The 25,314-nt window shown below is 48.0% G+C and overlaps 1 protein-coding gene across 2 annotated transcripts in view; it reads right to left on the reverse strand.

Moving 5' to 3' along the window:
* TRIO (trio Rho guanine nucleotide exchange factor) overlaps positions 1–25,314 on the reverse strand; it is a 4,621,980-nt gene that overhangs the window by 1,179,660 nt on the left and 3,417,006 nt on the right. For both annotated transcript variants that reach the window (XM_085606120.1, XM_085606121.1), the window contains exon 43: positions 1,834–1,926. In XM_085606120.1, the coding sequence (XP_085462246.1) occupies positions 1,834–1,926 (93 nt within the window). The remainder of the gene's footprint in view (positions 1–1,833; positions 1,927–25,314) is intronic.

The following is a 25,314-nucleotide window of genomic DNA, read 5'->3' on the forward strand; positions in this document are numbered from 1 at the left end:
AAATGCACTAGAGACAACTGGGGGATAGAGTCCCACCCCGGCTGTGCGGTCTCCTTTCTGGCGCTGCTGTCTCTGCGGGCCCCCCCGGGCAGGAGAAGAGGCAAGTGGTGAAAAGGGCTCACGAGCCCGTGTACAAACATCCCAACCCTTTCCTTAGGGTGCCTAGGGGCTTACCTGAGGGTGGGTCCCCAGATTCGTCGGGGGACAAGATTCATTTCAGACACCACTTCTTCTTCAACCGTCTGGGCACTGGGCACTCTGGACTTCGCTCTGGGCATCAAGGCTGCAGCCAGAAAGACTCCTGCTGCTCCTGATTTCGTCGCTCTGCTAGTCTGCTGCAACGTCCGTACCTGTGTACCATACAGAAACCTTCGAAGGCCTGTGAACATCCATGACACCTGAAGGAATCTCCCTTGAAGTGAAGGTGTCAATTTCATGCATCTGCAGGCACTGCAACTAAACTGGCTGGTCTGCTGATCCTGGGCTCTCACCGACCCCGAAAGTCTCAGCAACAAAAGTGGTGGCTTTTCACATCCCTCGAGGCCGTCCCTGTCCTCTCACCAAGTTTGAGGCCAGTATCCCTCGTCGGAGCCACAGGAACCGAGCCCCCGTGCCCCTCGTCGACTTGCAGTTGCAAAGGCTTGTAGGCATCCTTCCACCAAGATCTTCGGGCTCCAAGTAGTCCCAACCTCAAGCATCTCCAGTGACCAAGATCTTCGTCCTCACCGCCGCCTCACTTGCACCGTGGGCCTGCATCCTTGGTGAGCTGCTTGAGGTCCTTTCATGACTCCAGTGCCTCTGGCCTTCTGGTCCTCTTAAGGGTCATCCTTGACTTCTTTGGGCTCCACTGATTACTCGGGGCCTGCCCAGACTCCCCTGCTTTGGTGAGTCTCCTGGACCTTGCTGGTCCCAACACTGCACCTTCTTCAACTTCCATGTTAGTTGCAGTTGCCAAGGTTTGTTGATGCTCCCGCCGGACACCGACCCCACAGCTCGTGTACGGCTCTTGGTCTGCTACAGCGTTGCCTGGTCCACGCAACTGCAGTTTTAAGGTCACCGTCAGCTCTCCTGCAACACGCAACATCGGAGGCATTCGTCCTCCGTGCCTCCTGGTCACTCCTGAGTGGCACAGACTCAGTCTCCTCTGCTTGCAGGTTCTTCACAGCTTGAATCCACCTTAAGTTCCACCTTCTCCAGGAGCAGCATCTTCCTGAAGTCCTCCATTGAGTTTGACTGCGGATTCTGACACCACTTCACATTTAGACACCTGGCTTCCCTGGTGCAGCTCTCCTGGTTCCTAAGGTATCCACGGGTGAGGTGGCTCTCCAACTTTCTGTCTTCAACTGGGTTTCTTCAGGGTCAACTAGTAAGGGTTTTGCTTCTTTAAAATTGAAACAGCGACTTACCCATTGCAACTTTCCACAATATGTCATGTTAAGTACAGCTCATTCATCCAATGGCAACTCCTAAAAATGGCAACAGCACGTGGCTGAAGAGGTTTGTCCAAAATCTCACACTCTGTAGTATTTATGTATTTGTGTGTTTATCTATTAGTAACATGAGGTATACAAGAAACTGTTACAGCTATCTGCAGTTGAGACCTAAAGGACATACCTCGAATATTTGATATAAACATAAATATTTGTATGAAATATATATTTGTATCAATACATACATATATCAATATATTACTACAAACAACTTCTGCTGCTCAGGCTTGGAGACAACTTAACAGTGTAGACAAATATTCAGACTATAATTTACAAATGAATACAAGAAAAATACTCGAATTGGCAATTACTGCTAAAATTGTACTCCAGCGTATCTTCTCACCTTCATCAGCAGCTGGTATTTCATAATTCTTTGTACTGGTTTTAAGAGCAAATCCGTGAGCTGAAGTCTGTGGCCAAGATGCTGCTTCAGCTCCTAATGTTAAAAATAAAGAACTTTAGCCCTTCCCCAGCCTAGGTACTCACTTCAAAAAGTTACTTGTGACAATACGTTTACCTTGCTACTGTCCTTGTTGCTAATACATTTTCATTTTGGAGTGATTTAAAACATATTACAGGATGTATACAAAATCATGCAAGAAAAAATTTCTTACCTGGTTAATAATATTTCCACTGGATACATTATCTTACAACAGGTTCCTCACTTTATGAATAGCCACCAAGGGTCGGGCTGAATCTGGAAACTGTTCACCCCGCATCAGTCCTCCACTGTCACAAGAAGTTGTCATGCAGCCTCAGTCACAACTCAGCCTAATGAACAAGTTACTTACCTTCGGTAACGCATCATCTGGTAGAGACTCTATCTAGCTGCAGATTCCTTACCTTTGAATTTCCCAGGCGTCAGGCTGGATCAGGAAAGTTTTGCTGAGCAATACCACTTGTGCGTGACGTCGTTTGGCTCCATTCGGCTCCACGTGACGTCGTCAGTAGCGTCGGTTATGATGTCACAGTGCCTATATAGGCACCAACCAGGCGTGCAGACGTCACTACTTTTCGTATATTTCAAGCCAGTAGCGCAGAGCGACAAAGTAACTGACGTAGTCTTGTGCAAAAACTAGAGCCTTGAAAGGGGAAACAACCCTAGTCCTACCACATCAGTCCGCAAAGCAGGGAGGCATAGGTGGGGTTGTAAGGAATCTGCAGCTAAATAGAGTCTCTACCAGATAATGTGTTACCGAAGGTAAGTAACTTGTTCATCTGATAGACTTCTAGCTGCAGATTCCTTATCTTTGAATCAGATACCCGAGCCATACCATCTCGGCGGTGGGTTGGGTTCTCATGATCTAGACTAAAAAGTCTTGCAGGACTGAACAGACAAAGAGCCTGTCCATGTGCACTTGACCAGCAAGGCAATAATGAACAAGTTACTTACCTTAGGTAACGATATATCAGTAAGAAACATTAGTAGTGATAGATTCCTTACCTTAGAATATCCCCAGGCGTCAGATTGGATCCGGAAAGTTTTCGTCAGCAGTACCCCTGCGCGTCGGTAGGTGGCGTCGTGCGGCTTCGCGTCCGTCGTCGGTGTCGTGGTCGTCGGGATGACGGCGTGGGCGCTACTTAGACGATGCCCACGCGCGCTGACATTTGTTCTGTACACGACTTTCCGCGCCAGGAACGCATTGGCTGTCAAGGCAGTAATGCGTCAAACGTGTGCAACGAGGCCCACATGGCTGCCTGACAAATGTCTTGCAGGGGGACACCACGTCCCAGTGCAGTAGTGGCTGCAGTTGCTCTAGTGGAATGAGCACGCAGCTCCACCAGAGGCTCCTTTTTAGCCAAAGAGTAACAGGCTTTAATGCACAAGACAACCCAGCGGGGGACAGTCCTCTTGTGTACCGCCCGACCTTTCTTGGCGCCAACGTAGCCAACAAAGAGTTGGTCATCCACCCGGAACTGTTGTGTTCGGTTGAGATAGAATGAGAGCGCACGTTTTGGGTCCAGACAGTGGAGCCTCTCTTCCTCTCTGGAAAGATGCGGAGGCAGAAAGAAGGTCGGCAAGGTAATGGACTGCCCAATGTGAAAGGCTGTAACAACTTTTGGCAAAAAAGAAGGCTGGGACCTGAGCACAACCTTGTCCAGATGGACCGACAGAAAGCGAGGCTTACAAGAAAGAGCCTGGAGCTCACTCACTCGCCTAGCGGAGGTGATGGCCACCAGGAAGGCAGTCTTCAAGGTCAACAGACGAAGAGGACAGTTGTGAAGGGGCTCAAAGGGAGCGCACATCAAGTATGTAAGAACCAGATTCAAGTCCCACTGTGGCATCACGAAAGGAATAGGAGGAAAAAGGTGTGTAATGCCTTTGAGAAATCTATTGACATCTGGGGACTTGAAAAGAGAGGGCTGATCATGGAGCCTGAGAAAGGCCGAAATAGCAGAAAGGTAGCCGTTGATAATGCCCAGAGCAGAGCCCTGCTGGGCCAAAGAAAGAAGGAACAGAAGGACCTCAGAAAGAGGGGCAGAAAGGGGATCCACAGCCTTTGCTGTGCACCATGCAACAAACTTGTTCCACCTGCAGGCGTATACCACCTTAGTGGAGGGACGCCTGGCTGCCAGAATGACATCGCAAACTTCAGGAGGCAAGTTGAAAGGAATCATCTGCCGCCACTCAATCTCCACGCAAAGAGGTGGAGGCTGGACAGGATGGCGGACCGTCTCCTGCTGCTGCGACAGAAGATCCTCCCTAAGAGGCAGTCGGATCGGGGGATCTATGCTCATACTGAGTAGCTTGGGATACCATACTCTTCAAGCCCAGTCCGGGGCCACAAGAATGACTTGTGCCCGGTCGCGCCTGATCTTCTTCAGCACTCTGGGCAGTAGTGGTATAGTCGGAAAGGCGTACAACAGACCACAACTCCATTAGCGACGAAAAGCGGCGCTGAGCGAGTGCCGCTTTGGAAATTGCAACATGCAGAATTGAGGACATTGCGCGTTCTCTTCGGTGGCGAATATATCTAACCAAGGCTCTCCCCATTGCTGAAAGAGAGCTTGCACCACCTCCGAGTGAAGACACCATTCGTGATCCATCATGCACCTGCGGCTGAGTTTGTCCGCCCTGGCGTTCAGAGAAACTGCCAGGTGTTGAACCACCAGGAAAACGCCCTGATGTTCCAGCCATGTCCAGAGGCGCAGAGCCTCCTGACAAAGGGTTCATGACCCCACCCCGCCTTTGGAGACCAGAGGCCTCTGATCTCCGCCGCTCTCATGTGGCCGCCCCATCCCAGGAGGGACGAATCCGTCACCACTGTGAACTCTTTTTGGGGAAGGGAGAGGGATCTGCCGTCGACCCAATGCCAATCCGTGAGCCACCACTGCAACTGTCTTGCAGTGCCCTCCGAGATCTAGATGTGATTGGATAGGTTCCCCTGATGATGCACCCACTGGAACTTCAGGTCCCACTGCAGAGCCCACATATGCCATCTGGCATGATTGATCAGCAGGATGCAGGAGGCCAAGAGGCCCAGCAGCCTCAGGGTCACCCTGACCGAAATCCGGGACAAGGGCTGAAAGATCGGGATCAGAGCCCGAATATCCCGGCCTCGCTGTTCGAGAGGATAGACCCGAAACTGCGCAGTGCCCAAAACCGCTCCGATGAAGAGGAGCTTCTGAGAGGGAATCAGGTGTGACTTCGGCACATTGATGGACAACCCCAGCGAATGCAGGAGTTTGGCCGTAGTCTGGAGGTGGGAGACGACTGTCCGGGGCGAACCCGCCTTCAACAACCAGTTGTCGAGATAGGGGAAGACTGAAACCCATGATCTGCGCAGATGAGCTGCAACCACCGCCATCACTTTTGTGAACACCCGAGGGGCGCTGGTAAGGCCGAAAGAAAGCATGGTGAACTGTAAGTGCTCGTGGCCTACCGTGAACCGCAGGTAACACCGGTGGGCTTGCAAGACTTGGATGTGGAAATACGCATCATGCAAGTCCAGCACTACCATCCAGTCTTGTGGATCAAGAGCAGACAAGACCTGAGCCAAAGTGAGCATCTTGAACTTCTCTTTGTGGAGGAAGCGATTGACGTTTCGGAGGTCTAAAACAGGACGCAGGCCCTTGTCCTTCTTTGGCACCATGAAGTAGTGGGAATAACATTTTAGTATTAGAACAGTGGTCCTTCAATGCACCAGTTGACTAAATAGGATAATTATAGACTCGAATCAGTACTATAATGCGAGTGTCCAGCCGGACAATCAATTTAATAAATCAAAAATGTCAAAAACAAAAATACAAAGTAGCAATTACGTGGGACACAATTCTGCATCCTACATGAACACATGACAAATACATTTAGAACAAAAACATATCAGGCAAGACGGGGTAGCTTGAAGAATATTGAGCACAATTTCTAACAAGCTTAGAGAAACAGTAACTGCACTTTTTTATCATGTGCGATTAACGTGCAAACTGTATTGGGAATAACAACTACGCCCCACTTCTGGCGTTGGAACGTGCTCGATGGCCCACTTGGCCAAGAGGGCCGCAACTTCCTTCTGTAGAAGCACCAAGTGATCCCCCGACATGCGGTGGTACTGAGGTGGCATGGCTGGAGGGGTAGTCTTGAAGAGGAGGGAGTAGTCCCTTCGGACTATCTCTAAAACCCACCTGTCCGATGTGATGGTGCGCCAGTGGGGGAGGTAATGGTGAATCCTGCCGCCCACTGGCGTTTGATGGGCCTGAAAGCTTGGACTAGGGAGGTTTGGAGGCAGTAGTGGCCGGGGTGGAGGTGGACTGACCCGCCCCTTGGTCCGCCACGGTGGAACCCGCGTCCGTGGCCACGCTGGGATTGTTGTTGGGCAGGCTTGTGGCTCTGTTGGGAACGCTGCGGGGTGCCCCTTCCGGTGCCACGAAAGGAGCGAAAAGCAGACGGCGGAGGAGGGCAGACTGCGGAGAGTCCTAAGGACTTGGCCATAGCCTGGGAGTCCTTGAACCTCTTCAACGCGTTGTCTGCTTTATCGCCGCAGAGGCGACGGCCATCAAAGGGCATGTCCATAAGGGTTGATTGGACATCCCCCGAAAATCCAGTTGTCCTCAACCAGGCGTGCCGTCTGATAGCCACCGTCGTTGCAATCGATCTGCCCAATGAGTCGGCGGTGCTGAGGCCACAACGAATCATGAACTTTGCTGCGTCTCTCCCCTCTGCAACAGCCTGGGAAAGAGTTTTCCGGGCCTCCTCCGGACAGTGGGGCAGCACGTCCACCACCTTATCCCACACACAGTGGGAATAACGGCCCAAGAGGCATGCGGTGTTCACGGACCGCAGCGCAGAACTGGAGGAAGAAAAAATCTTCTTCGCAAACTGATCCAGTTTCTTGGATTCCCTATGTGGAGGTGCGGAAGGGAAGGCGGTTGGAGAAGCAGAGGCTTGGACAACCAAGCTTTCGGAGGTGTTGGGAGAGGAAAATGGGGTCACCCGGAGCAGGGCGAGGGTGGCGGGCCACGTTCCTATCCACAGGAGCCCCTGTGGTGGGCCTGGACCAGGTGCACCCTCCCCGGAGGTGGATCTACAAATCCAAATTTAAATCAAAAAGTCCTGTAGAACCGTTAGGGGTTCACCGATGTCGGACTACAGAGAGGCAGGATTTGCCAACTCGGCTCAGCTGGTCTGCAATACAGTGCGGAGTGATTGGTCAGCTTTAAAAGGAGGTTGGAAAGATAGAACTTTGGTGTTGCAGGCATTTGATAAAGGTATTGCACCGAAACGCGTCATGCCTCTGTTGCAGTAAAGACTCTTCGAGGAATCCCCGCTGTGTCCCCTCAGTTACTTCTTCAGAAGAGACTGCACCATATATATATATATATATATATATATATATATATATATATATATATATATTGATGTGGACCGCAGCAGGACATAACACTTCAAAATACAGTAAGGCAAATACATATACTATCAGAAACATGTATATATAACCATACACAGACACTGCATAAATGACCATGAGAATCCCTGCACAGAGAAATTGCTAAAGATGACATCGGCAGAATCCAGAAGCAGAGGGACCTGAGTCCCTGACTGGGAAGGGGCAGAGGAACCTGAGTCCCTTCCTGGGAAGTGTGTAGGAAAAAGGGGGGCAAGACAATGTGCAGAAGCAACACATCTGGCATACCGACACGGAAAACCCAGAGAGAGTCTGAGCCATGAGGGAAGACCACAGGCAGAAGCACTTCTCACCACCAAAGATGTGGAATAGAATGCAGCCAACACTTTGCTCAGTTCGGATCTGCAGGCATTGTGTGTGTGTGTGTGTGTGTGTGTGTGTCTGTGTGTGTGTGTGTGTGTGAGTGAGTGAGTGAGTGAGTGAGTGAGTGAGTGAGTGAGTGAGTGAGTGAGTGAGTGAGTGAGTGAGTGAGAGAGAGAGAGAGAGAGAGAGAGAGAGAGAGAGAGAGAGAGAGAGAGAGAGAGAGAGAGAGAGAGAGAGAGAGAGAGAGAGAGAGAGAGAGAGGGACAGAGACAGAGACAGAGACAGAGACAGAGACAGAGAGAGAGAGAGAGAGTGTGTGTGTGTGTGTGTGTGTGTGCGTGTGTGTGTGTGTGTGTGTGTGTGTGTGTGTATATATATATATATATTTACACACATATATAAATATATATATACACATATATATCAGTGACGATTAGCACTTTAATTATAGTTGTTAGGCAGTGGGGTTTTCCTTGTTAGTAGTACCAGGAGTGGAACGGAAGTACAAGTTACTTACCTTCGGTAACGATGTATCTGGTAGAGACCTTGTCTAGCCGCAGATTTCTTAACTTAGAATATCCCCAGGCGTCAGAATGGATCCAGAAAAGTCTTTGCAGCAGCACCACTGCGCGCCGGGGGACATCGCCAGATGACCCCACCCTGACGTCGTCCACGCACGTGATGTCAGCGAGGTCGTATTAGTCCCTCCCGGCGCATTGACGTCAGTTTTTTTCGGAGAAACTTTTCTACGGCACAACGCGGAGCCACCAACAAAAACTGTGAGAGTATGGGAACAGTGTGCGAAGGATGAAAAACCTGCAAAATAAATAAGGCGGATGGTGAAAAACACCATTATAAAAGACAGTATTAGGCATTATCTACATATAAGTGCAAAAGCAGATTACTTAACTTAGAATAGATACCATAGCCATACCCTGGGGGGCGGTGGGTCTACGACAGAACAAAAGAAAGTGCTCAAGCACGGAGCCGGCAACAGAGTGATGGACAATGGGGAAGGCTGTGGCAGGGCAACCAGACAGCAACCCAATTAGCTCGGAAGAGCAAAAGAGAACGGGAGGCAAGGCGTCCCAAAAAATATGCCATAATGGTGCTACACCACACCTGTATAAGTACGAGATGTAGAAACGGCACCAGCAATATAGCAAACAGAGCGAGAGAGAGAGTCTCGAACGAAGGAGGAAGAAGGACCACTCTCAGCTTAACGGCGCACTATGTAGACACCAACCAAAGGTCGGGGAGAAGTGATGCAACCATACCAGAGCCTACCAGCTAGTCCATAGAAGGAAGGCCGGTGGAGCTACAGCCAGAACTGAAGGGCAAGAGGTAGAAACTGAAAAATGTCCTAGAAGGACAGGCGGGAACAAAACACGCCAAGTGCACACCCACGCACCAAAGGGGGGACAGGGACGAGCAGGAACAATCTTAATCACGCTGATGCGGGCCACCGCTGAACCATGCCCAGAGTCGATAGCCACAGAGTCAACAAGGTGGCGTAGCCAAAAAAGGGCATAGGGCTGCCCAACCAGGCAGCTGGAAGATTAAGGTGAGAACTAACTCACGAAATACAGTTGTAGGGTGCAGACACTAGAACGACTGACATCAGAAGAGCTGTTCCGCAGGCACAGCAGACATAGTATAGGGTGATACCTAATAAAAGGGGCACATTCGAAGGAACTGGCACCAGAGTACCAATAGGCGTATAAATGTAGGAAAGAATCTCAGAATCGTAGACCACATCCTCTGACTGGGAGTAAAAATTAACCCTCGTCCAGAAAGAGAGATATCGTCCAGTATCTGCACCCCAAGAAGGGAGCAGTGTAAAGCCAGGGAACCACCCCAGGTAGTGGGACGCAAAAGGGACCCTATTGCTGAATATGCAGGAAAAGTAACAAAGTGCTCCTAAGTGTACTGAAAGACATCCTGCAGCGTAGACAAAGGGCAATCCCGAGTGCAGCCCTGAAAAGCTCCCTGACCCATGGAGATATAGGACGATACCTCGCAGCAGCGATGAGAGGTGGAGATGTAGGAAGGAGAGTACCTATGGGAACCTGCATACACACACACACACACACATATATATATATATACACACATATATATAGCAAAGAAGGGTAAACGAGCCACGACCATGCAACATGGGTAGTATAGGAGCACACCTAGTGCATTATTGGCAGGTGGTATCCGCATTTTAAGCTTGAAAAACACCATGAAAATCTTCCAAGGTGGAGAATGACGCATATAAGCAAGACGACCTATGACATGTAGAAGACAGCGGTAAGTCACAACATTGAACACCGTACGATGACAAGATAAGAGCACCAAGGGACGCATTGAGCCCAAAGGATCTCTAGGCCCACAGAACAAAAAACAGAGCTATATAATAGCATACAAGTACCCCACTTGGAGTATGGACACCCCAAACAACGGGGAACACCTCTTAGGGCAAACCACAGTCAGAGGCCAGACACAACAACTTGTGGAACACTGCCACAGTAGGCTGATTGCCAGCTCAAAACACATAAGGCATCAAAAGGATGCTAAATGCAAGGGTAACCACCCTAGAACATGCTAAAAGAAGACCTGGGAAATATAGACTTAAGGCGGAGGGCGAAAGCCCACAAGGAGGAGCTCAACAGCCGATTTGGCGTGGGCATCAAACAATAAAACCCTATCTGGATTCAAAAATATTTTTGCAGGAACGTCATGAACATGGAGAGGAGTTGGCCTAACGGTTAGGGCGCTCGACCTCAGACCTGGGGGAACTGGGTTTGAGTCTCGGTAATGACGCTAAACATCCTGTGATTCTGGACAAATCACTTAATCTCCCCGTGCCTAACAAAAAAATGAATGTGTGTCCTCATGTAACGTAACTGGTGCTATGTAAAGCGCTCTGATACCTGATTGGATTCGGGTCAAGTTTGCGCTATATAAAACTCTGCTAAAAAAAAAAAAAAAGACATGAAGCAAGATCCACGACTTCCCTAAGCCACCTATTGCACCCAACCAAGTCAAAGTGACAATGGTAACCAGGGGAAGAAGGGAAACAAAACAAGGAACAGGGGAAGAAACCCCAAGTCGCTATTCCCAAGTGGCACAAGACCCGTCCGGATAAGGCACAAGGCTGTGGGTAAGTAGAGAATCACAGAGAACAAATTAGCATGTAGGAATATTCACCCTATATCCCTTTTAATTCTCTTTGTGGTACTATTCCCTACCTTAAATTAATAAAGCAAAAGTCTTAAATTATCTCTTCTTCCATATAAGGTATAAGGCTTATGTCTGGTTCTAAAACAAATAATAAAACAATATTATGTTGAGTGTAACTTGCGAAAAGCTAAATGCAATATTCTGTGCAGATACTAAAGACTACCTATATGTCATGTCTTGCTTGTGACAATAATGCTCAAAGTGTTTATTCTGAATCCACAGCGTAAAAATAACAAAACGTAACCTTGTATTCGGGTATTCTTTTTATTTTTAAATAGGTTCACCAAAGAAAAGGGATGGATCCCCACAGTTCCAAGAGCAGGATTAGGTAAGTAGTATTACAGTACATAAATGAAAGAGCAGAGCGAGAACACTGTTACCGTCAACTTCAATAACGCAGACTTAATTTTCTTTTTTCTCTTTTTCTTCTTTCGCAGGTTCGCGAAATGGCCCCCAAGAGATGCCGCCGAAAGAGAACCCACAGGAGAGACGTCGCCGAAGGAAGACCTGCAGGAGAGACGATGCTCCAATCGCCAGAACAACACAGGAGACGTAGCTTCCCAGGAGAAATCAGGTAAGCAGAATCCGACAACATTTCCAACACAAGTAATATCTTAGAGACCAGCGACATGGTTGGGGGGGTGGTTGGGGTGGGGGGTACCTGTGGGGGGGTTTCGAAGTGAGAGGAGTGGGAGGGGGTTGGGGGTTGCTCTTGTTGCTACACACCATTGGACTGGATCAGAATGCAGACGGACTGCGCTGTATCACGGACGCCTTTAGGGGGGATGGATGAGACTCTGTAGTCAGTTTGTCATGGTATCCGTTGTACTTCATGCTGATTTCCTCCATTGGGCGTTCAGTGGACCGCAGGATTGAATGTATGTTTTCTGAAAATCAATAAAAGCCTGTTTAAAAAAAACAAAAAAAAAACGTTTCCAACACAAGTGAACACGAAGCGTCACTACTCAAGGGAGGCTGGGCTTTGACTCGCCTGTCCTCCCTCCGCGCATGCGTGCACCCGGGCAGCGGCCATCTTAGTAGTTCTCCGGGATCATAACCGGCAATCGTGACAAACCCCATCAAAGGGTAGATCAACAAGTCGCTCCCGGATATTTTCCAGAAAGACGCTATCCCGCAACCAAGCATGGCGCCTCAAGGCATCTGAACCAGCAATTGCTCGGCCTAAGGAATCGGCAGTTTCCAAGGCTGAGCAGATCATGAATTCAGCAAGGTCACGGCCATCCCGGTGAAGATAAAGGAGGTCAACACGAGCGCCTTCAGAGGTGGCCGAAAAAAGAGACTCTGCAGGGTCCCATAATGCAGAGGTAGCCCAAGCCAAGTCACACACTGTATTCAGTGAACGGAGGGCAGCACTAGTGGAGGCGAAGATGTTACGACCCCACAACTCAAGCCACCTGGACTCCCTGAAGGGAGGAAGCAGTAACTGAGGCAAGGAAGGGAAGGCAGTTTGCAAAACAAACCCCTGCACGTCTGGGTGAACAAATAGGCAAACTGGATCATGTGGAGCAGGCCGGTGGTGATGCACGACAGAACGAGCCACGGGTCACCGGAAGCTGGCCGAGCCCAGGTGCCCAAAAGGGCGTCATAAAGAGAAGCCTCAAAGGGCAGAAGCGGCTCCACATTACCCGACCCATGGTGAAGGACATCAAGCAGAGGGTCCACAGGCAAGGGGACCGAAGGGGGCAGTATGTTTAGAACATGAGTGGCCAAGGAGACTACTCTAAGAAATGCCGCACCGGCCTCGGTAGCCCTCCGAGGAGGGGACAGCAACTCATCTGTAGGAGAGGGCTGTAAACTAAGTCTTCCAAGACACTGAGGGTGCGACCAATGCCCAAAGGAAGGAAGCCCCTTGGACGAATGGGGGTCCTGATGGGGCTCCTGAAGAGGTGGGGATCCTGCCGGGTCCACAAATTCTAGGGGGGGCACAGGCAAGGATAGATCCGGCATAGCCGGACGTGAAGGCGATGCCAAACTCTCCCCAGAAGCTTCCGGAGAAGAGTCAACAACCCGGCGCCGACGCGACACCAAAATGACTTCGGTCTGCGCCGACCCTGCCTCGCCTGGCGCCGACTCGGCTCTATTCGGCGCCAATTCCACATCCACCATGACAAGCTCTGCTAAAGGGGATGGCGCCGGAGCCAGGGAGGCAAGCCTCCGGCACCGCACCAGCGCCGACTCAGCCTCAACCACAACAGGCTCCAACTCCGAAGTAAGAAGCAGAGTCAGGGAGGCGAGTTTTCGGCGCTGGAGCGGCACCGACCTCGGCTCCAGGCAGGTGGCTGCCTTTCCGGAAGGCCGAGGTGTGCTCGAAGCAAGGCTTTGAGCACCAGCAACCTACTGCGACACCACAGGGAGCCCCATTGGACTATGCGGCGCGGCAGGGGTGCTATGGGTCGTAGAGGGGGACCCAGCCGGGCCACACCCTGATAACACCACCTCTCCTTTGTCCCTGGGGGGCAAGGGTTTATTTGGCCCCGTAAGTAGCGGAGGCCCCGAGGATGCCCCAGGGACAGGAGCGGACCCAAGGGAGGCCTGCAGAGCCGCGGCATAAGCCTCCATTTTGGTCCGAGTCGCCCCTGCGCCTGGATAGGGCAGATAGGGGGTGGGCTCCAGGAACTAGTGCCCCCGACAACAGACGGAAGTGAGGTCGAGGACCTCTGCGACACGCGCCGTGACTTACCCATAAGGGGTGAACGATGTCTCCGGGCCCCAGAGAGTGACCGACGCCGCAACTGGAAACCAGAGGGGCCTGCCGGCGATGAGGAGGCCAGAGGACAAGACGACTCCGACCGGGACAGTGGAGCCATAAGGAGCTTCATCCGGCGCTCCCGCCGGGAGTTCAGCTTGAGGTGTTGGCATGCGTCGCAATCCGTCGAGTCGTGGTGTTCGCCCAAACACCACATAAAGATAAGATGTGGGTCCGTCTCTGACATTTGCCGCGAACAGGAGGTACACATTTTAAAGCCCGAAGGCATCGCACACTGTTCCAGACGCGAAGCGTCAAAAGGGGCCTGAAAACAGGCCAGAGGAACCGCTTACTCCGGATCCGTGATGCACGCGGAAAAGAAGGAAACTGACATCAGCGTGCCGGAAGGGACTTATATGACCTCGCTGACGTCACCTACATGAACGACGTCAGGGCAGGGTCGTGTAGCGCCGTCCCCCGGCGTGCAGAGGTGCTGCTGCAAAGAATTTTCCCGATCCAATCTGACACTAGGGGATATTCTAAGTTAAGGAATCTGCGGCTAGATGCCTCTATCAGATCAACATGCTCACAAGAGACACTGGCTGAAGACCAAGACAACCAAATTAGGTAGAAGGGCCCAAGGCAAGACAATGAAGACTGAACACACCTGGGTGGGCCATTTGTGGCGTAACCAAGCAATACTTTGGAGAAATCTGCATCCGCAGAGGCAGGAGAGAAGTACGGACTAACCGTAAAATACAAACATGGAAGCTCTAGAAAGAGCTACATCACCCTTGTGGGTCTTACTAGAGGAGAAGTCCCACAACAGTAGGCAGCCCTAACACGAAAAGCCTACAGCGCGAACTGTAGGAAAATTCCCAAAAGAGAAAGAAGAGAAGTTACTTACCTTTGGTAACGCTTTTTCTGGTGGATACAGTATCTACCTGTGGATTCCTCACCTTTTGAATACCCCCTGTGCCCACATTCTGCGGAAATTCTTTCCTAGCTCTCCCACATCGACGAGGAGTCATTATAGCACGGCTCCGCTCGCAACACCATATGACGTTATCGGAGCCATAAGAGGACCTCGTCGGCGTGCTGACGTCAGTTCCACCCATTTTTTCCGTGCCACCGAGGCAAACGGGCAGACCGACACATTTCCACATATATACATAGTATGCTAAATATATCTATATATATATATATATATATATATATATATATATATATATATATATATATCTATATATATATATATATATATATATATATATATAGAAACAGTCCTTCTCTGCTCTTCACTTTAGCAGAAACATGAAGGTACGGGCCTCTTTCCTCCGAAAAAAATCAGCAAAAAATGGATGAAGCAGGTATTTATTTCTCCCAGAGAATTTAAATGTCAATTAATCATAGGACCAGTGTCCTCCATGACGCGTTTCACTCCACGCAGGGAGCTTGATCACATGATGCAATGCAGTATGATGACGAAATAAATAGAGGAGTAACACCAAAATTCAGTGAAAGTAGAAAACAGACTAAAACTATCAGTAAATAGGGTCTCAAAGCATCCGAAGAAAACACAAAATAGTGAATTTTGCCAGATGTAAAAGGAGTTAATTAAGTAAAATGTGGTGGTGATGTATAAAAAAAATTAATAAATAATATCAGAAAATACAAATAGGTTACAAGAAGACGGTAATCAAAATTAGTACATAGTGCATTTGGACCGCTTCAATGAGTACCTAAATGTGCAAGAATCTGATAAAACAAGGACTAGTGTCCATTGGAAAATGCCCACCACTAACTTATAACATGCATCTGACAAATCATATCAATTTATACACTTGATTGCGGACACTAAAAGAATGAGACCAAAAAACAACTTAGGGGTAAAATGCCATTGAGAGGTAGCTAGATATAACTAAACATAAGACACACCATGTAGATACATGCAACCATCCCAAAGATATTGTTGGACAGGCAAGTATCCAACTAAAATGTATATATACAATAGACTAAGAAGCTAATATTGTCACCAATTAAAAACCATCAACAAAGTAAAAAAGACAGTAGGTAAAGCAATTGGTGTCAAGGTAAAATCTAGACCAAAAATTTCAACAATATCAGTGCAACAATAAAAACTGCCGGACTTCATAAATAGCTAAAACCTCATGATAAAACGATGTCTAAAAAAACTCTTTCTATACATTTTATAGTTAGTTAAATGACCTCTATACATAAAAAAAATTGTTTTAATAAATACCCCTATAATAAATAGTCTGTAAAAAATCTAAAAACTAAGGTGCTGGTGAACAAACAGTGCAAACATAGCGCTATAAAATTAGCAGATAAAAAGAGCAATAGCAGCAAGTCAAAAAATGAGAAAACATGTCAAGACTAGATTTGAAATGTACAACAGAATATGGCAGACAACGACTCTAAAAAAGCTAAAAAATTGGTGTACAACAGCAATCATAAAAAGTTGTGCAGATCTTCATTCATGTTAAGGCCATTGGGGACTCTAGAATCGAGAGCAAGTATAAAATGGGACTCCTGTTGCCTCAATAACTTATCACGATTACCACCCCGTCCTGGGTTGGCAACTGACCCAATGACCGTAAACTCCAAATCCTTTAATTTATTCTCATGAATGGATTTGAAGTGTCTAGCAACTGGGTAATTATGATCACTGTTGACGATAGCTCTTACATGTTGGAGAATACGCTTATGCACCGGAAGTTTGGTGCTGCCTATATATTCTAAATTACAAGTGCACTTAAGTTTGTAGATAGCGTATTCTGTACGGCAAGTTAAATGCCCTTGGATAGCTATCTCCTTGTCGCTAAAAGCTGTTTTGTAGTGCGTACTGTTAGTTGCGAAAGTGCAAGCTCGGCAAGAATTGCATTTGAAGAAGCCCGTCCTGGAAAGCCACGTGCCTTTGGTACTGGATGCAAGCATAGGTCTCACAAGGGCATCTCTCATTGAAGGAGCCTTTCTAAAGGTAATAGATGGGAGACTAGGAAGAATGGGGCCAAGAATGTTATCTGTTAGGACAATAGGCCACTCTGAATAAATAATCTTGCGGATGGCATTTTCTTGAGTACAAAACGTGGTGATTAAACGTACTGGCTGTACCAAAAGTTCTGAAATCTCAGTTGCATTTTTAGTACTGGGCTGCAATAAACTCTCCCTAGATTTACTATTGGCCTTGTTAAGGGCGAGGGTCAAGAGATGAGCTTTATAACCCCTTTCCAAAAATCTAATGAATGCTGCCTTCTGACATTCAGTGGAGACCAATTCAGTGCTGCAAATTCTTCGAATATGAATGAATTCGCCATAGGGTATACTATTAATCAAATGCCGAGGAAGTGCACTCGTAGCATGGAGAATAGAATTCCCCGCAGTTGTTTTTCTATGTAACTTAGTACAAAGTCTGTCATTGTCTATATATACCAAGACATCTAGAAATTCTACAGAGGAGCTGTCAATGGACACAGTAAATTTGAGATTTAACTCATTCACATTAATGTCTTCAACAAAAAGCCTAGCATCTTCCTCAGAACCTTTCCAAACCAAAAATATATCGTCGATGTACCTCCAATAATGGACTACATGCCTCCACCAACGCTCGTGAGTGACCATGAGGATATTGCTCTCCCACCAACCTACATGAAGACATGAGTAGCTGGGGGAAAAACAAGCCCCCATGGCCACCCCGCGCACCTGATGGTAGTAATCATTCTGAAAAAGAAAAAAGTTAGTGGATAGACATATTTCAATCATTTCTAGGAGCATAGTGTTATGCTTCAACATGTTAATATCCCTATTTTCCAAAAAGTATTTAGTGGTATTTATGCCATGTTTATGGTCAATACTTGTATAGAGGGATTCTATATCCATCACTACCAGTAGGTAGTCTGAACACCATGTGATATCCTTAACTTTATTCAGAAAATCCGTAGTATCTTTGATAAAAGATGGCAGCGAAATCATATGTGGCTGCAGAAAAAAATCAACATATTTTGATAAGTTCTCATTCATACTGCCCTGTGCAGAGATTATGGGGCGACCAGGGACAGGAGTCTTATTCTTATGGACCTTCGGTAAAAAGTACAACATAGGAGTGATTGGATGGTCAATACAAAGAAAGTTTGTTTCATCTTTAGATAAAAGACCAATTCTCTTCCAATGGAGGATTTTCTTCCGAGTTGTATCTTCTGCAGCCTTCATTTCAAATTTGGACGAATGTCTATAGCAAGAGGTATCCGAAAGATGTCGCTCTGCCTCTGCTAAATAATCCGAACATGACCATAGAACTGTATTGCCACCCTTATCAGATTTCTTGATGACAAGATTATGATTGTGTTGCAATTGAGAAATAAGGGCATGGTATTGTTTATTGCGGTAATCATTCTTTCGTGATTGGAAAGGTATCTTCCTGTTAAGTGCCTTGAGCTCAGTGATAACACGGTCACTGAAGACATCGACAGCGTCTTTAGGCATAAGAGGAAGAAAAGTGGAAGTGGGACGGAAAGGGCTGGAGGCTGTCTTAGGGCGGATAATATCAGGGGTGGCCATAGCTGATTCATCACCTTCAGTCTCGCTGCTCAGATCAATTAATGTCTGTAAATTTGAGATGTCTTTGATATATATATACACAAATGCATAACCAATAAAGACAAGGAGATATAGCAACAGACCAAGCATTTCTCACTATTAAAACAAAGCATGATTAAGACATATTAAAAACATTCATGTCAAACAGTTAAATCATTTTTTGGTAGACACAGGTGGACAACGGGGAGGCGGGTGGGGCCATGAGGAATCCACAGGTAGATACTGTATCCACCAGAAAAAGCGTTACCGAAGGTAAGTAACTTGTTCTTCTGATGGATACTTCTGCCTGTAGATTCTTCACCGTTTGAATAGAATCCCAAAGCCGCACCTCTCCCGGAGGAGGGTGTCCACCTGACTAGACCAAACAATCTTGCAAAACAGAACGAGCAAAATGACGATCCCTCCTAACCTCCGAATCCAAGCAATAATGCTTTGCAAAAGTATGGAGGGAGGCCCTAGTTGCTGCTTTACAAATATCAATAACAGGAACACCTCTAGCCAAAGCAGAAGAAGTAGACTTAGCTCTGGTGGAATGAGCTCTGACATGTTCAGGAGGATCCTTCTTGGCCAAGGCGTAGCAGATCTTAATAAACAAGATAATCCACCTGGAAAGTGTCCGCTTGTGCACAGCTCTGCCTGTCATTCGTCCAATGTAGCCTACAAAGAGCTGATCATTCAGTCTCAGATCTCTTGTTCTGTCCAAATATAAGCTGACAGCTCTCTTAGGGACATTTGTATGAAGCCAAATTGTGATCGCACACACTGAAATTCGCAGGATTTCAGCGTTTGCGATCGCAATTTAGGCAGTGTGCAATGTAGCACAAAAAAACCCACTTCCAAAATAAGGAATCGCAAAATTTGCGATTCCCTATTTTGCGAATGCATTTAAGGAATCCCAAATTGCGATTCCTTAAATGCAATGTAGGAAGCACCCAAGTTGTGCAATTTTGGCTTAAGGAATTGCAAATTACCACCAAATTCAGGTTGGTGGTAACTTGCGATTTCTTTGGAAAATGCACTTTTTTGCATTTTTCAAAGTGCCATGTGTCGCACATACATGCCCTTAGGTCATGTATGTGCAACACATGGCACTTAGGGCATGTACGTGGGCCACATGTGCACACATGCCTATTTCAGGGGTGCAACAGGGTGTTCTATTGACACCCTTGCAACCTTGAAATTGCATTCTCAATTTGCGATTCTCTAATTGGGAATCGCAAATTGAGAATTTCTTACTATTCATTCCTAAGGGCCTTTTAGCCCGCAGGAATGAATGGGACGGTATTCCTTATCTGCGAATCGATTCGCAAATAAGGAATATGTAGGATTCGCAAAATATCTAGAAAGTCCTACATACATTGCATTTTGCGATTCTCTAATTGCGATTCCCTAAAAATCGCAATTTGAGAATCACAAAACGCGTTTTCATACTTATGGCCCGAAGGGTCCAAACGATGAAGTCTCTCCTCCTCCTTGGAAGGGTGAGGGGGAGGATAGAAGGTAGGTAAAGTAATGGACTATCCCATATGGAAAATAGTAACCACCTTGGGAAGGAAAGCAGCTCTGGTCCTTAGAATCAACTTATTTGCATGAATGGTCAAGAAGCACAAGTTACTTGTGTAACGATATATCTGTAAGAGACATTAGTTAGTGATAGATTCCTTACCTTAGAATATCCCCAGGCGTTAGACTGGATCCGGAAAGTTTTCGTCAGCAGGACCCCTGCACGTCGGTAGGCATCGGCGTGCGGCTCCGCGTATGTCGCTGGCGTCGTAGCCACCAAGATGACGTCGTTGGAGCTACTTAAACGCGCCCTGATGTCAGTTCTGTACACAACTTGTCCGCGCCAGGAGCGCAGAGCCATGCCAGAGACCGACTACTGGTGCAAAAGAACTAGGGCCCTAAAAGGGATGACCTGAACCCTAGAGAACAGTTCGCAGAACGGGGAGGATGGGCGGGCGGTAAGGAATCTATCACTAACTAATGTCTCTTACACAAGTAAGTAACTTGTGCATCTGAAAGAGAAACGTTAGTGATAGATTCCTTACCTTAGAATACATACCCAAGCAATACCAACCCTGGTGGTGGGTCTGCGAAGTGAGATTACACCAGAAAGTCAAGGAGAACCGAACGGCCAAAGAAGCCGTCTCTCCGGACCTGACTGTCAAGGCAATAGTGCTTAGTGAAAGTATGCAACGAGGCCCAATTGGCTGCCTGACAGATGTCTTGCAGGGGGACACCGCGTCCCAATGCTGTAGTAGCTGCTGTCGCCCTGGTAGAATGGGCGAGCAGCCCAACTGGAGGTTCCTTTTTAGCCAGAGAGTAACAGGCTTTCATGCACACGACAACCCATCGGGAGATAATTCGCTTGCGCACAGCACAGCCTTTCTTGGCGCCCATGTAGCCAACAAAGGCTAGTCATCCACACGGAACTGTTGTGTGCGGTTGAGATGAGAATGAAAGCGCACGTTTTGGGTCCAGGCGGTGGAGCCTCTCCTCCTCTCTTGAAGGGTGCGGAGGCAGAAAGAAAGTGGGCAGAGTGACAGTTTGCCCGAGATGAAAGGCAGAGACTACTTTTGGCAGAAAGGAGGGACGCGGTCGAAGCACAACCTTGCCCGGATGAATCGCCAGGAAAGGAGGTTTACAGGAAAGAGCCTGGAGATCACACACCCGCCGAGCGGAGGTGATGGCCACCAGGAAGACAGTTTTCAAAGTTAATAACCGCAAAGGACAGTTATGAAGAGGCTCAAAGGGAGCGCACATCAAGTATGTGAGAACCAGGTTCAAGTCCCATTGAGTCATCACAAAAGGAATAGGAGGGAAAAGGTGAGTAATGCCTTTGACAAATCTATTAACAACCGTGGTCTTGAAAAGAGAGGGCTGATCAGGCAGCCTAAGAAAGGCTGAAAGAGCAGAAAGGTAGCTCTTGATAGTGCCCAGAGCAGAGCCCTGAGAGAAGGAACAATAGCACCTCAGAAAGAGGGACAGAAAGAGGATCTACAGCTTTTGCTGTGCACCATGCCACAAATCTTTTCCACCGACAGGCGTATACCGTTTTAGTGGAGGGACGCCTGGCTGCCAGAATCAAATCACAGACTTCAGGAGGCAAGTCAAATGGAATCAGCTGTCGCCGCTCAATCTTTATGCAAGGAGGTGGAGGCTGGACAGGTTCGGGCGGAGGACCGTCCCCTGTTGCTGCGACAGGGGATCCTCCTGAAGAGGCAGTCAGGTCGGGGGATCCACGCTCATACTGAGCAGCTCGGGATACCAAACTCTTCGAGCCCAGTCCGGTGCCACAAGAATGACTTGGGCCCGGTGGCGTCTGATCTTCTTCAGCGTGAAGGGGCTCTGATTACCATCAATACTTAGACAAAAGGCCTCAATCGTCCCCGCACCGCGCTTTACTAACAAAAGAGTAAAGCCAGTTTAAAAACACAGCGTGTACTTTCAGAAAGTACATGCTGTATTTTGAAACTGGCTCTACTCTTTTTGTTAGTAAAGCGCGGTGCGGGGACTATTTCAGGCATGAACTTTGGGCTGAACTTTGGGGCCAGAGTTCGAGCCTCGAGGTCGCGTCCACATCCTGTGATTGTGGGCAAATCACTTAATCTCCCTGTGCCTGAATATGTAATGTAAAGACAGTGCTCATTTAAAGCGCTCCAATACCTTCGGGTCGAGTTCGCGCTATCTAAAAGATGCAAAAAAAAAAGCAGTGGGACAATAACAGAAAGAAAGTGGGGGCGGAGGGGTAGACGGACAAATGGGGAGGTATAGGGAAGGTTTCAATTATCTAATGTAGTACAGAGGGTTAATATGCCTGCTGCAAAGAACGCATACCATGTATTTTACAAAAACAGTATTTTATGTGCATAGGTCAGTTGGTTACTGCTTTTGTCACATAGATTCTTTTGTTACTCTGCAGCTCATAAGAGACAATCATAATCTAGCACAGTGACCTATAAACTGTCATCAAAGATCTGCTTACACATTGCATGGTACAAATTAGTAACTTATGTTTTTCCCTGTCTTTCATTATCCTGATGCTGCTAAAGGGGTTTATTTGGGTGGAAATACATTTTTATTGTTAAAGTTAATGCTAACCACTGTGAATGACATGTGACTCCTACACCTTGTAGTCCCCTTTGTATGTAGCATTTTCTCTACACTGATTTACACACATGCTTCATTGTCTCTGTGTGTGTGATGTAAAGTGCTCTGACATCCTACAATGGTATGAGACAGTGGTTCCCAAACTGGGGTCCACGGACCCCCAGGGGTCCGTGACACATTCCCAGTGGGGTCCGCAGGCAGCAGTTTTAAAAGCAATGCAAAGTTCCTTGTATAAACAGCAGTTTTTGGGCAGCAATAAAAGGGTCAAGTTAACTCCAGTGATTAATGTACCTGCTGCAGAGAGATGGAATGCGTTACTTACCTGTAACTGCGGTTATCCAGTATTGGTATCTTTCATAGATTCACATGCCTGAATCATTTCCCCGTCGTCGGGATGGGAGTCACCGGTAAATAACAAAGCAATGTCTTAGTTGACATATATAGTGTAGGAGAGTAGGGTCTGCTTTCTATGTTCACCCCCACTTTTTGCTTTTGCTTCACTGGTTTTCGACTTAGATGTGGCTGTGGGCCTGCTAATCAGACCCACAGCCCAGCTGTTCTCTCTCTAAATTCACACTATGTACTTTAGGTACATAACCCAATTGGTAAGGATCACCTTCTAGGGCCCTGTACAGTGTACCTTAGGTACCCAGGGCATAGGTGTACCCTAGGCCTACCAGGGGCTGCAGCATGTATTATGCCACCCCTGGCTGGCCTTCCATTATGACACAACTGGCTGATCACTCAGCTGGGGCAAGGTCGTGTAATCACCCCTTGCTTAGGTGTAGTATTCCTATACCTACCTTATATATAGACACATGGGTAACCTATCAGTCACTCCTATGGCAGGCCTTAACGATCCTGAAGGCAGAGTGCTTGGTAACATGTGAGATGGTGCTCTAGCATGAGCTGAGCCTGTCTGCAGCTTTCGGAACCATGTCCTTATAGCTGTTCTATGATATCGCCTACCATATACTCTTAAAGTGCCTTATAATCCTCGCGGTTATGGTAACTATGGTTTGGCGTTATCAAAACATGTCATGTAAGGTGTCTAACACTTTGGAATACTACCCCCACACAATTTCTGGCGGTGAGGATAATATTCCTCCCTTCTAGAGGGAGAAGACATGTTGAAGACCTACTACCCGGTTAAAGTTAACCAGAGCCCCAGCATCACAAAATGGATGCTGCTGCCACAGACACAAGTCTGACCTCCTGCTGCTGGGAGTCCTTCCAGCGAGGGAGGCTTGGACAATAGGTTTCCTGCCTTGGGAGGTACTAGCACCACCCTAGACAGGCCTTAGTGTATTGGGGCAGGGAGGGATGAATGAAACGAGACACTGCCTGGGGCACACAAGGTGTCCCATGCATAATCCGGTTCAAACCGGTGCTGGGGCACTCCAGCCCCGGTCCTGGCGCGAAACTGGACAAAGGAAAGGGGGTGTAACCACCCCCCTCCCTGGTCCCACCCATAGGAGGGACCTAGCAGGTAACCCAGCCCCCCAGATTAGTATAAGAGTGGGAGCTGAGTCCCTAGGACTTTGGATTATCCTGATAACTGAAACTTGAACAGAAACTCTGGACCTTCGACATTCGACTACGGAAGAAGACTGAAGAATCTCCCTTGTGGTCAAGGAGTGGCCACCCTGTGCAACAGGCACCATCAAGCGACCTGCCGTTTGCTTTGCTCAACGTTCTACGAGGAACCGACTGCAGAGCCCGACCAGCGCCTTGACTTCCAGACTTCTCCGACCCTGATCCACATCCACAGCAAAGCTGAGATCCGTGGAGGCGACGAGAGACGTGGGACCGGCTACATGGGAAAATTGGCTACTTGCTTCCAGCGCAGCTTCTGAGGCATCCTCGAAGTTGTGCTCTGTGGATTGAGAAGTCCCAACCCCGAGCACCATCTGCACCGAAGATCAGCCCTCCACACTCCACGAGTTCTGCGTGGGGCCCTTCTGCATTTTCCTGCTCGACGTGTCTGTCTGGTTGCTTGCCCGTTGGCTAGTGACCTCTGCGACGACGAACCTTTGACTTTCCACCGCTGGTTTGGCTCCTCCAGACTAGTCCTTGCTTCCCTGTGAAAGAGAAGCACCTCAGGCCTTCCTGGTCTGCAACAGAAGCAAATCCTTCATTCTGCGTGGGTTGCGCTTGCCAAGGCTTGTTGAGTCCCAACTCGACATCGACGCCGCCGACAGCAAGAGCCCTCGTGGGACAGCTTGCCTCCTGGTTCTGGTCGTCCTCGACGCCTCCTGGTACCCGTGGCTGCTGCGACAAGCTTCACCTCTTCACCTGCATCTTCACGACATCGCCTGGTTCCTTCCCGGCTCCTGGCTGGTGACCTAGACTCTGTCCCCTCTGCTTTCAGGTATCCTCCTTCTTGATTCCATCCTTGGAATCCACCGGACACTCTTCACTGACTGCCTGTCAGCATCTTTTCTTCAGGCATCTATAGGAGTCGACGACGAAACCCGACGCAAGTTCAGACCTATGCACCCGCAGCCCGTGGGCTAGGTAACTTGAGTACTCCGGTGCTCACAAGGGTATTGACTATCCAAGTGTCTAGTTTCCAAGTCTCTAACTCCTAGTACCTTCCGAAGTGTCCTAAAACTCTTAATTTCTAAATACTACTATTTCTATCGACTTTAACGCATTACGCGTGAGTGTTTCCACTCTGCACCTGAATCCCGTGGGCCTCCCACTGCCTGGCAACTGATAGGATAGTGTAGCCCCAGCGATTCCCTAGGCCTAGGCCTAACCTGTGTTCGTGACAGTGGTTCTTATACCACTTACTTAGTATATGGTTTGCGTGGCCCCTAGGGCCTAACTGTATTACTTACCTGTGTGACTTATGTATGCTTAAATAAGACTGTGTTGTACTTACCTCGAATCTCATAAAGAGTGCTGAGGGTATTTTGACTAGAATAAATACATTCTATTTTTATAATATATC

The sequence above is a fragment of the Triturus cristatus genome, chromosome 5_1, assembly GCF_964204655.1.
Source record: "Triturus cristatus chromosome 5_1, aTriCri1.1, whole genome shotgun sequence".
Classification (NCBI taxonomy): Eukaryota; Metazoa; Chordata; class Amphibia; order Caudata; family Salamandridae; genus Triturus; species Triturus cristatus.